We start from the raw sequence: 13943 nt of genomic DNA, 5'->3' as shown, positions 1-13943 counted from the left end.
GCTTTTGACTTGGAAGTAAAAAAAAAATAAAAATTGCTCAAGCTGAATAGTCAAAAGCAGACAATTCAATCACATCACTAATGTGGGCAGTATCTTGACAGAATATAAAGAGGCTAAATGATGTGGAGTATAGAGGTATCACCTTTAGTTCCAAAAGCAGATCTGTTAGTTTTTTCAATGGATAAATGTGAGTGCCAAGTACATTTGCATTTCAACAATGGAGAGTCAACATGAGAAGATATCAACACTTCCATGTGTCAATGACACTTGGTTATTTGTAATACAATAGTAGTTTGGTTCAACACCACAATCCATTGCACAAACCTCCCCTTGAAAGGGAATTATAGAATTCAAATAAGAGTGTTTTAACAACACCAGTAGTTAAAGCCATTTCCACACACACACAAAAACCAACGCTTACTATTGTTTGCATTACAAGTATTTGATCAGCAACCATATAGCGACAACCAGAACCACAATCCCAACAACTGATAAAAGCAGACACATGCAGGAGCAACCACCCTTGGTGCGTTTATTCAGGATTGCCAGGTTCCTCTGTACTCGCTGTTTTCACAATAAGAGGAAACAAAAAGGATAAATCAGCTGAAAAACTAATAGACATTCAAATGGATGTCATGATTCCCAGCAACTTCCGTTACAAAAAGTTAAAGGACATGCTCATTCATGATATATTATTAAACAAGTAAGCAACAAACTTCCCCCCAGCAGGAATCCGAATTTCAACTTTGTAAGAAAGGGCTTCAATAGTTCAATCACAAACATTTATAAAATTTTCCATTTTTATATTTTATTTATGCCAGCTAAGCCCCAGGCTGAAGTTCATTAAAGAGGGGATATAAAAGTCACTTTCTATATTTTATCATTATTTTTCCTTCAATATTGGCCAATTAAACTGCAAAGCCAAAACCATTAAAGATAGCGAATGAGACTTGCTAATACGACTTCTTCCCACTCTGTTTGCACGACTTTAATTGATGATAAAGATCTAATTAACAAAGCCAGTTACGTGGTCTAAGGTGGCTGATGATCATAGGAAAATTGCCTAGTGCAAAAGGCACGATTACTTGGAAAGTCCAGGAGCTTGGGGTTTCAAGCATGAGGAGCACTTGCATGAATAAAGCAAAAAATTAACACTGCCCAACCCATCCCTCCTACTCCTAGCACCTGAATGGATAGGACTAGTGTCAGATAATGTAATGGTGTAAAAGAACTTTTCATCATCATACAATCTTAAGAGATGCTTCCTGCTCAAATTTCTGCTGATGATCAATTTTCCATTCTAATTGCCTTATTTGTGTCTGAGATGTTCATGATCCTATATATTGCATGAACTAATCTTCTATCTGATACAACCTTGCATCATCTTAAAAATTATGTAGGTTAAAGTTTCAATCATAATACAAAATACAGAGGTTAAAGGAGCTATTGCAAATAATAAATTATCCCGAATCAAGATTGGTGAATTGCACTCTTAGATAAATATGTGTTTTGTCGCTTCCTGATAACATTAAAGAAAGAGAACTGAAATCCTATAACATAGTCTAATTATTCTTCTTTTCTTTCATTTTGACTAAAACCCAAAGGAGCATTATTGTAATCAGATTGTTTCCCATATAATTAAATAACAAAATAATAATAATAATAATAATAATAATTTAAATATCCATATGACTGTTTCTCATATAATTCAATAACAAAAAAAATAAATAAATAAAATAAAATATCCATATGCCAGGTGATCAAACACTGAATTAAATGTTTAAGTTTTAAACTATTCCAAATATTTCTAAATTACAAATATTATTCATTGCTTTCCCCCAACAGCCGTTGTTTTCCCCAATGATATCCATTATTGACTATTCCAGATTATTCCTGATTTTGGGTCAATATACTCCTGAGTTTCAAAACTCTTTCACATGGTAGATAAATTCCAAATCCCAATTTCAATTTTCATCACCCTGGATAGAAGGATACTAATAATGCTTGAGAATTTTCATATAGAAGGCACATCTCTAACAATCAAGAGCACAATGTAATTGCACACACTAGTTAAAAAAAGAGGAATTTGCACCAAAAGAAATGTGCTACTGGGAGGAGTGTCACCTGTAACCGGGAATCTGTAACCTCCACGTGCTGGTCCAGGTTATCCTGCAAAGTCGAAGAGCAAGGAAGCATAAACGTCGTTCAGTTCATTTTAGTAATTAATACTTTATGATGAGAAGGTCAAGGAAGAAAGGAGAAATACAAATAAATGAACCAATAAACAACAGAGACTCAGCAAAAATAAATAGACTAAAAAACGCGTACAATTAGTCTAGTGTGCAGGTCAAGTTCCTCATTTACAGCCAATGCAATATGTTTTGTACTTATCACAGTCTCCTCCAATTTGTCAAGCCCCTCATCTTGTTCTGCTTCAAATGAACACCCAAAAAGAATACCTTGTGAATAAACCTTTATGATACAAGTAAGGAAAGTTTCATTCTGAAGAACTTAGAACAGCTTGCCTTTCATAATTTGTCGTTGAAGACCAACAACGCCATGGTTGTCCAAGCCAGTCGTTCTGCTCATAGCATCAGCAGGCTTAATATCTGGCCCTAACAAACTGTCCCTATTGGCAAAGTTGGACATGTTCAATGCGGAGGCCATCTGGTTTACTTTTGATCTCAAGTTTCCAAGCATATCCTTCCGACGGTTCATCTCTTTCTCTGATCTGCGTAGTATAACAAAACGATGCTTCAATACACAACCAAAGACAGATAACCAGACATTACTTCTGCATTGCAGATCATTGTTGTGCAGCCACCAAGTTCAATTAATAAAGTGCTTACATGTAAAAAATGAAAAAAATAAAATATATATATATATATAAATCAGCATGTTTATGACCCTTCAAGAAGGGGAGCGCCAATATGGTGATATGATCTTGATATTTAACACAAAACATTGAGACCATGGGTTCCAAAGGGGAGTCCCATGTCAGATTAACATAAATAAATAAAATAAAATAAAAATGAGAGACTGGGGGTAAGGTGTTTTTCAAATTGGAAAATGGAGCAGTATTCATAACCAGCCCAAAATAATTGGGACTACATATCACTGTTAAAAAAAGAGAACATGATTTTAAGAAATGAGGCCTATAAAAGATTTTTACTAAAAAATATATCTAGCTACTTATGTAACAAGCCTTAGACCATATTTAGAAGATGAAACTTCTGGATACCGGCATGACACATTTGCCAGAATTTAGTCATTTCCACAAACACACGACTTCTCTTATTCTCTCTCATCCCAAACTCGTACCAATGTGTTTTTAACTTCGACCTGTGGATTTAAGAGCATCACTTCTATCAATATATGTTTGTCTCCCAAAACGTTTTAACAGAGTCTTGGTCGGTGGGCCTTATGCATTGATTGTGTTTCAGTGGATCCTTAACAATTAGGCAAATATGTATCACAAAACACTGTGAACTCATACAAAGCCTGGGATATTTGTTGATAAATAACTTTCTACTTGGAATATGTATTAGGCTGAAAGGTGGATTAAGACCCTGAAAGCAACAGTATGTATCAGCAATACATCTCAGTACAGGTCAATACTTCAAGACCTCTGCATACACAACTAAGGAGAAATTCTAATTTCTTATATCACCCTTTCATTACCAGTCTTAACAATCAATGTTGATGCAATCAAGTAGTACAAGATTTCAGTACATGCAGGGGATCACAGGCTTCATCGTAGAATAACTTTCTATTAACATCAGTGGTGGGCCCATGCCCCCCACTCACAGTGAAGCAGTCAGAGTAGTCCGACTGACGGACTTTCTATTAGGACTCAAAATATAGTTACTAGAATTTAAAATAAGTTCTTGTTAGTTAAAAATTGAACAATATCTATTCACCCCATTTAGATGCATTTTGGACCATCAAAGCCTTGAGTAATGATCCTCTATCCCTCAATTGGAATTAGAGCATATCTTTTTTCTTTTTTTTTTGGCAAGTAATTGGAATTGGAGCATATCACTTGTAGTTCTTAAGTATTCTTAACATTGATGCATGTCAATAAGCTTTCTTATATATATAAACCTCTGTATATGTGTATTGAATATATGAAAGTTCATTGTACAGCATGATCCCACATGTGTCATGCAACCACACAGGGAGAGACAAAGAGAAAGGTGTTTGATAAATACTTCGGAAAGGGTAAATATTTATGTTTGTGTTTGTGTGTGTGTGTGTGTGTGTGTGTGTGGTTAAGCAGCAGGTGAGAACAACATTTATTTGCAAACATGATATAGCCAAAAGCATCTATTAAATCTCAAGAAACAAGTGAACAGACAATTGAAAGTACATAGATATTACCAACTGTAGGGAAATTTATGTTCAACCACACCTTAGCAGAAAGGAAGATGACACAACAACGCTAATAGGATGCCAAATAGCATAGCAAGCATAATAGAAGACATGAAAAGAAAAAATGATCTTGTCTCAATTTAGTATTTAATTTCAAATAAACTATGTGATTATCTAATTAAGCATGTGAGAAAAATTAAGTGACGAGAGGAAAGAAGTTCTCCATTTATATTTAGCACCCAAAAAAAATCAGTTCATGATATTTTTTTGTGCTTAATCTCAATTTTATTAGACAAAATTTTATATGACATTCTGACTTATTTAGTTTACAAGATCTTTTTTATACACAGTAAAATTGATCAAGAAGGCTTACAGGGGCTGCTTGCCAGGGAGCTTGGACAGAAGAGACTGTAAGCTATCAAGTCTGGTTCCTAATATTGTAATTTTTCTCCGTGTAGCAGATGAATGACGTTGTGCGTCTGGTCCTGATCCAGGCAATGAACTCCTCTCAGATATCATGCCATTAATATCATCAGCAAGTTTTGCTGCTTCATTATATTCCCTGACCCATGGGTCTGCAGAAGATGCCATTGATCTGAAAGACACAAAAGATTATTCTATAGCTGATTTAACTAAAAAATAATCTTATGTGCTTTTCTTATAAGTAAGAAATAACTATATGCATTGTTACATAGTAAAAGAACTTCTATATTATTAGATTTAAGCTACTCAAGACAACCCTCTGCAGGCTTGGATGGTTGGACCTGGCTACATGAGTATAGCCAACAATGAGCATAACAGAGGCAGACCATTAGTATTGTCGATTCCATTAGATGGTAAGATAAGAATGTAAATTAAGGAAAAACATTCATAAACCTCCATTTTGTATGTTCAACAGGAAGATAATGATGTAAATTAAGGGGAAAACTAGTATTGCCCATTCACCCCCAATAATACAGCCCAAATAAATAAATAAAAATACATATGTATATAAATAATTAATTAATTATGCTCAATAACTAACTTCAAGCCACAATATGCTTATAACAAATTTTATCAAAATGCTGAAGAAACCTAAATCTACCATGAGATAGTAGAGATTAAATAAGGCAATGTGGACGAACAAACCCTAAATCTAACAATCAAAACCCCTAATTCAGATTATATCGAAACGAAATGAAGCAATCTATTAATATAAGAGCTGATGATTCATTTAGACTCACCTCTGTAGAGAGATACTTTTGCGAATTTGGTCAGGGTAGAAGAGGAAATTGGAAGAAGGTGCGAAGTTAATAATCGTGCACATGGTGGCAACAAAATTGGAAAAATTCTCGTAGAGATGTGTTTTTAGATATATATACACACACAAACTTCTATTAGCAGAAGCAATGCAAGACCTGGATTCAAATTATGGTAAATTGTGGGTTGAAATTAACGCTTTTACAACAACATACATACATCCATCCATATATATATATACATATCTATAACTTGCTTATCGCATAGCAGATCTAACACGACAGAGCTAGAACAGAATTCAGATGATCAGAATCATTGGGTATTGATATATGAATTACAATCATATGCAAATTGAAGGCGAATTGTTACCTCAGAATTGGGGGTTTGATGGTGATCGAATCGCGGTTTTAGGTGATAATCGAAGGAAGGGAATTAGACTGATTTTGATGGGAGGCGACACATCAACCGGCAGGGTTTGTCCGGCGTCGTCGTCGTCTACATCACACCATAAAAAAATTATATATATGACTGTATGTACATATTTTTTTCAATAATATGCGATAAAGTAGAATCAAAATCTACAAACGTCGTCGTATTAACGACGCTCTCTTTAACAATAATATATGGATTTGTCGTTTACTCATTAAAGCTTTATTCGTGATACACACGGCATAAAACTTGAACCTTCTATGGACTCTAATGGTTGTTTTCATATGTCTATATGTATATATATTTAATATATGCATATGCGTGTATAATTGGATATGTATATTCATATGCTTATATATATAATGTAAGATCGCTGCATCAAATTGCAGAGATTTAAACAAACAAACAAAAAAAACCCTAATTTTTTGTTGAGAAGAAAGTGGAGGAGGGATACCGACGCTAGGCTTTGTTTGGCTGCTGATGACCGTTTCACGATTTGAGCTCTCTTACTTTGACTCTGTAGCCTTCAAATGTGATGGGCTTCTGAGAATGATGATATAAAGTAAAGTTGCGCGTTTTTTTTTTTTTTTTTTTTTTTTTTCTTTATTATTATTATTTTTTCCGTTAAATAATCAAATCTAAAAAAAGAGTAACCAATTTTGATAACCATTTTAATTTAATTCTCATAATTAAATAAACAATACCATAATTGTTCATATGCATAATTGATTAATTTATAGGCTAGAAACATGTCAACTATAGTAGAAAAATATAGAATACTATTTACCTCGTAATTTTGCAAATCCTATGATCTCCTCCAAATTCTCTCTCAAAGCTTGGAGATTGATTCCCATGACCTAGGTTTTGTAGACAACCCTATACATATATATAGTTTTCACTCATTTAGTTCTCATATTCAAATTAGGAATATAATTTCAATACCCATATATATCCTGTTCAGATTGGATTATAGATTCATTTATATTATTTCTTAAATACTTAATTATTCTTTTAAGATTTTACCCCTTAATTAACTACTAATTTGTATTATAAATTTTGTGATTACTACATTTCACTCACCAAAAAAAAATATAAAATAAAATAAAATATTCTCGAAAATTTGGCAGGGATGGATAATTTATTCATGGATTGGTATTGAATCAAAATTCGGATTCAATTTGGACGGAACTCAAGCAACCCAAAGTACAAAAAGAGCTCATAATTTTTATACTTTGAAGGGTTAATACCGAGCTCATAAATATTAAATTATAATAATTGTTGCAAATTAAATTTAAAACAATATAATAAAGAATAAGAATGTTACCGAAAATTAAATGAAAGCCAACTTGCCTCATTTTTACTTTTAGGCTCTTTGTTAAAATATTTTCTAGTGTTTGGTTGTCATAAAATATTTATGAAAAAAATATATTAAAATATAACAAAAATAACTTATTTAGCAATTTTCGACAGCCTATTTTACACCTCCCACCACCCGATAGACTATACTTAGACCTTTGCCAAATAACAAAAAATAAAAATAAAAAGAAAAAAACGGAACCTAAATAGTGCTTTGATGTGAAGCTTTGTACTGTTGTACATGGAAAGTGTTATCAATTTTGAGACATGCAATAATTATCATGTTATTTGCTATAGGTTATAAAAATATTGTCATAAGATTATACCATGACTTATGGTTATAGTTTGTTTGATGTTATTTTAATTTTAAAAATTCTAAATATTGTGCAGTTTCTATGCTAATATTGAGAATTTAACATATTATTTACAAAATTAAATAGGTTATTGAAAATTTTAAACCATTCGAAAACTCATATAACTACATGTGTTGAGGATTAATATAAGAGCGCCAAGAGAGCCAATTACTATGTCTAATAATAAATTTATTTCATATATTTAGTATATATTTTAATAAAGTATATAGGTATCATGGTAATTTTACAACATAAGCAGCGAGAGACCCTTTCCCATCACCGTCAAAAGTTGCCTGGAATTCTACTCCTCGACCAATTAAACATTTGACAAAATCCTAAATGGAGTTGGTAGACCCAAAAAAAAAAAAAAAAAAAATTGAGTGGTCGTAGTTGAAGAATAAATTTTTTTGAAGATAAATATTTTAAAAATGGAGTAACAAATATGGGATTTTAATTTTTTGTGGCTAGGAGAGGGGGGGTAGGGGTGAAAAGGAGAGACAATTATCTTTTGTATAAAAAAAAATAAAAAATTCACTGGGGGCAAGAATATTAAGTGAAATATTTTTACAAATTGAGTGGGGTATTTTTAAAATTTTAATTAAAAAAATATAGTTAAAAATATAAATAAAAACAATTGCAGTGGGGCAGACCTTAGTTGGGTCGGTGCTTGGTGTTAACATGCAAGCAATTCAACTAATGGTAATTTTTATTTTTTTTTTATTTTTTTTTATGAATTCTGAATGGTGATTTTGAAGTTATGAAATTATAGATTTTAATTCAATTGCTTAATGAATTTTGGAACTTATTGATTTTTCATAAATGCATCAATGCCTATTTGTTAAGTTCTAAGTTGTTTTAGATATTAAATTTATTTCAACATGTCGGTGGCCTGACAGTACTAAACCTCTACTTTTCAAAAGGTTATCGGAGTTAGAATCTCAATAGAGGCTTGTGTGTGGGTACCAACTAAAATATATATATATATAGACATTTCTCTAGAACCTTCATGGAGTATTTTGTTGTCCAAAATCAAGAATGCTTAGAGACAATTTCATGTCAAAAGGGTCGAAAACAGAATGTTGCATTTCCATCGATCAAACTTTATGAAGCATCGATAGTTGATTGACCCTTAAGCATCTTCGATCGATAGAGACCTGAGGACATCCATCGAACCTTATGAAGCATCGATCAATCGAAGGCATGAACTGTGGGATCGATAGAGCATTTTTAATCTCGTAACTTTATTTCCTTAATGAATTTTCTTAATTTTTATACGATACTTTTATAGATCAAGTTTAAAATGTTTTTCTACAGAAAAAGACCTGAAATTAATTTATTCTATAATTATATTTTCTCTTATGTTTTATTTACTTGGAAAACAAATTATCAACATGCAGAACAAGTTTACATGCAGAACAAGTTTACTTGCAAAACAAGTTTATATAAATGGAGAGCAAGTATTGTTCTCTATAAATATGAAAATACAGACAATGGTGTGCCAAAAAAAATGTCAAGTAAAATACAGCCCTAAAGTGCTTACCCTACTGCACCTAAGCATTCTTATTTGTTTATTCACAAGTATTCTGTATGAGAATTCTACTTGTGTGTATCCATAAGAGAATATGTGTGAGAGATTATCTTGTAAGAGTTGAGGGCACCATACTTGATATTTTTTTCTTTTTCATAATACATACGTATCATTCAACATTAGATATGGTAATTATGATAATTTTATTGTTTTATATTATTGCCACGATACGAGCTTAAAAAGTCAACGTCAACACAATGCTGCAACTGTTAATGGCCAAACCAAACCAATTACTTGAAGTGGTGGACAGATTGGTTGTCGAAAAGATTCTAAGGTGAAGAAGAAATGCATGATGGAATTAATGGGGATCAATGAGATTATATAACTATTAGATGGATCGGCCGGGGGACAGTTGATAAGATCTTTTGGAATGTGTTTAGTAAAGCAATTGGATTGAGACTAAGTGTGGAGTAAATCAACTATGGTGGACGGGCATTTAAGATTTGTTATCTTGCTGAGTCTGGAGTTAGGATGGTATTCATCATGTTGAACTGAACTGGTTGTACTACCTTCTTTCATAGTCAATTTCTTGGTCAAGCCTAGTCTCGTGATTTTTGATCTACAGGCTGGGGTAGCTTTTCCATGTAGATCTGGTGTGTAAGCCCCTTTACTTATTTACTTTATTGCACTATTTAATTGTTTTATATGTTATGTGTGATTAATTGTATGTTGCCAATGATTATCATGTTTAAATCAATCAATACATGTACTTAAGTATCCAAGCAATTAAATAGATATAACTAACCACATAAATTGATAAATTTATTTTTGTTGTGGGCTAAATATTTGATTTGGTTATTTAAACAAATTTATTTATTTTGTTGAAGATTTAATTTATTTAATTAAATCAGATTTATTTGTGTTGGGTCAAACACATAGAATTGATAATAGAATACAAAGGTTAAAATTCCCCAATTGGTATCAGAGTTAATATATCAATTTAATATATTCTTTTTCGCATAATTGATTAAATTATTGTGTAAATTTTTAATTAAATCATAATTATAAAATTACTTATTCACCCCCCTAGGTTTAGTATCAAGATCTCGATTGTTGCATTATTAATTATAACTGTCTACAGTCTCAGTTGAGACCTGTTCTGTTATACTCACTCCTGAACTATATGATAAAATTACTTTCTCAATATGGGTAGATAATTGATTATATACGTAACATATTTTACTTACCTTTTTAATATATATAAAAGGGAAAGTAATTTATTAATTACTTTTATGGTAACTTGGGTAGTAATATTTAATCTGATGTATATGTTTTATATTTAAATAATAAAAATATACGTAGATTTGATACGTGTTATGTTTTAAGTTACTTTATAATATTATGGTAACTTAAGTATTATTGGATAATCTATTAATAAATAATGGGATGGGTATAATTTATTTATTTAATAAAGATATACATAAATTATATACGTAACAAATTTTACTTACCTTTTTAATATTTTTATTTTTATTTTTTTTAAGTTGACCTGGATTGGGAAATGAGTTAGGGTTATTTTATTTAGCCTATAAATATGTAGCTATAGGTTGTAAAAGGGAGTTAGAAATATTCACGTGGATATATTCAAGAGAGAGAGTTAGAGAGGGCAGGAGGAAAAGGAAGGAAGGAGGAGAAAAACCCTGTAAAGAGAAGATCAAGGAAGAAGAAGTTTAACTTTCGATCCGAAAGTTTAAGGCAAGTTCTTATTTTATCTCTTTCCCTTTAAGTCTTGTTTTTGTACATGCCTAGGAAATTTCATAATTTAATAAACACATAAAATTAAATAATTATACATGTTTAATTGGATTAGAACATATGTTTTATGAATTTTGTTCATATCTGTTCTTGTGTTATGAATTGATAAATGCATGATTTTGATTTAATTTTCGGTGTGAATTTTTACATGTTTAAATTATGTATTTTTCATATCTGTGGAATGATGGAACGTAGAAACATACCTAGGATTCCTGAACATTAAATAGGAACTAGGTTTGAGTTTAAATAAATTTAAATAAACTCAATCATAATGATGCTTGCTATTTGAATGTTTTAAACAAACGAATGAATTTAATCTTTTAATATGTTTTAGCAATTGAGATTAAATGTGTAGGATGAATTAGATATGGAGAATGCTTATTTGACGGTATAATAAAATATCATCATATGTATAAGAATCAGTTAATGTAGGACATATGATAGAGGAAGCTTAAATAAATAATAAGTCATTCCTATTTTTGTGATAACTTGATATCATATTATCATAGTTATTTCTGGATTGTTTGATGTATTTCTTTAATTGTTACATTAATTGTTGGATTGTGTGGTTTAATGTACCGGTATGGAACGGTGGCATTCTAGGGATGGATTAACTTATCAGTTAAGTCCTACCTATTTTATATAAGGGAATGGATTAACCAAAATGTTAAGTCCTACTTATATTCAAGTCAGGTCAGCTGAACAAGTTGAATGACTTATGGATGATTAATTTATTATATAAGAGAATGGATTAACTAAAATGTTAAGTCCTACTTATATTCAAGTCAGGTCAGCTGAACAAGTTGAATGACTTATAGAAGATTAATTTATACTAAATAGGATGGTTACTAGATTTTATATATATAAATATGGTGCCATGATACGAGCTTGAGTCTCAGGATCAGTGGTTAGGGTACGTATATCGCCAGGGATGTGTAGCTAGATATAGTGTAGTTGTGTACCCTGATAGGTCTAGGTACTCATGCCCACTATATGTGCGTTTTGCATGTTGCCTACTATTCAGGTTGAGACAACCCTATAGTCTAGTGAGGTTCCTTTAGTGTGTATATATATATATACGGACTACTAGTTACTGTTGGATTGACTAGGATGTATACGTGTATCGGATCTCTGCTTGGACTGTAGTAGAGTAGAACTTATTTGTGGGCCTGACCCACCATTATTTTTCAGGTGTTCATCTGGAGTAGAGGTTGTTCGTGCTGAGCGGGGATCAGTCTACTTCATTCTTCCAATGCTACATAGGAGTTCCTTTATGATTCAGTTTCTTGATTTAAACAGTTATTGCTGTCATTTGTTTAGTTTGGATTTTCTAGGGGTCCACACAGTATGGATTCCCGAGTTATATTTTGGAGGATCAGTTGTATCAGAAGAGTTTATTAATTAATGGAAATACATTCTGAGGTTTATTATTAGATTATCATTTTAGTTTCTTGTCAGCATTTTATTTATTCTTCTTTATTCTTTTGTACTCTGTGTTCGTTTATTGCCGATTTGTTTTTGATATCCTCGGGTATTCGGGTGTAGGCCTGGTCAACCCGTATTCGGAAATCCGGGGGGTATCACAGTTGGTATCAGAGCACTCCAGGTTCAAGTGTCCTTAGGAGTGTCTTTCGTTATGTGACTTCCGCGCTGCGTCTCTTAAAACTTAGAGCCCGTATTAGGATTCGTTGTACTCTATTTACGGTTTGTTAGGAGGAGCTGATGTTAATTATATTCTGTAGTCATAGAATGGTTGGCACTAGGAAAATGATGGGTTCAAGGCGAAAGCGATAAAGACCCAAAGGAGTAAAGGAGTACGTTATCGATTTCGTTGCCAGAAGGCAGAGTTAGGGATCGATGGTTTAGGTTCATTTGGCGTTACTTTAAAAGTATAAGCCAAGGAAGGATTTAGTTGTACGTGATAGGTCACCGCATATCGGGGTCAACACGACTTCAGTTAATCTCAAAAAGGAGGCAAACGAGGAGTAGGAACCGAAGAGGATCCTAATGGAGGAGATTTATGTGCATCCAATAGAGAGGGTACTAAATCTTGAAGATGGATTATCGCGCAAGGTAATCTGAATTACTAATAGTATAGCGAATGTTATTAGTAGAATTGGGGTTGATCAATCTACAAATAATTAAGCTTTCTTATCATCTCTAAAAGAGGTATATAAAAAGTATTGTTCAGGAGTTTGGGGATCGGTTGTGTTCTTATCAGAATGAAATACATAATTTTTAAATCACAAGCAAGATGGCATTGGTATTATGTTGTGACGTTCTAATTCGCTTTAAAAAGCCAAGTTAGACAGTTTACATTCCGCATATAAAAAGGATGAGGGTTAAGCCCTTGGTATTTGCTTAGGCATATATTTGTGTTTTTAAGCTATGTTTTAAAGGATATGTTTCGAGATTGGATGATTATTTATGAAACTATAAAAGGAAATTTTGAAAAAATTTAGTAAGGTTGATTTCAAATGAGACTTTCTTTTTTAGAAAAAACGATATCCTAAGTAGGAGTATATCTTGTTTTATTGTGTTTATCATACGTGTTTTTTTTTTTTTTTTTTTTGTTAATTACTCGGGATTTGGTATGTGGTTTAGTTGGGGACACAAGTGTGCGATCAGCTAACTGTTGTTTTAATAATATGGACTAATAGCGCTATTTACGCTAGATTTGTGAGCATACGGTCGTAGGATTTGGTAGATATACATAAATCTAGCTAATCTATTGGACCTGGACATGTGTCATTATGGTGTGTTTTGGGATGGGATAATTAAACCATCACTACGAGTCAAATAATTTAGAACGATTAGTTTGATATACTTTACGTTAGGTATGGATTCGTATC

At 32.2% G+C, this 13943-nt stretch overlaps 1 protein-coding gene across 2 annotated transcripts; it reads right to left on the bottom strand.

Moving 5' to 3' along the window:
- Window positions 1-188: 188 nt before the first annotated feature.
- LOC132312208 (syntaxin-52-like) lies at window positions 189-6153 on the bottom strand. 2 transcript variants are annotated; one of them, XM_059810482.1, is made up of 6 exons: window positions 5980-6153; window positions 4745-4966; window positions 2526-2731; window positions 2329-2429; window positions 2125-2169; window positions 189-564 (listed from the first exon to the last, which is right to left on the bottom strand). In XM_059810482.1, the coding sequence occupies exons 2-6, from the start codon at window positions 4960-4962 to the stop codon at window positions 433-435; spliced, it is 702 nt and encodes a 233-aa protein (XP_059666465.1). In that variant the 5' UTR covers window positions 4963-4966; window positions 5980-6153; the 3' UTR covers window positions 189-432. The 2 variants fall into 2 exon arrangements, with proteins under 2 accessions (XP_059666465.1, XP_059666464.1); XM_059810481.1 differs by lacking the exon at window positions 5980-6153 and adding an exon at window positions 5595-5735.
- Between the last annotated feature and the right edge of the window lie 7790 nt (window positions 6154-13943).

This window comes from Cornus florida, unplaced genomic scaffold (assembly GCF_030987335.1).
Source record: "Cornus florida cultivar Cherokee Brave unplaced genomic scaffold, ASM3098733v1 CherokeeBrave_3.0.0_Hap2_Chr06, whole genome shotgun sequence".
NCBI classification, from domain to species: Eukaryota; Viridiplantae; Streptophyta; class Magnoliopsida; order Cornales; family Cornaceae; genus Cornus; species Cornus florida.
The sequence above is the reverse complement of the archived record's forward strand: the minus strand, read 5'-3'. Positions and strand labels throughout refer to the sequence as shown.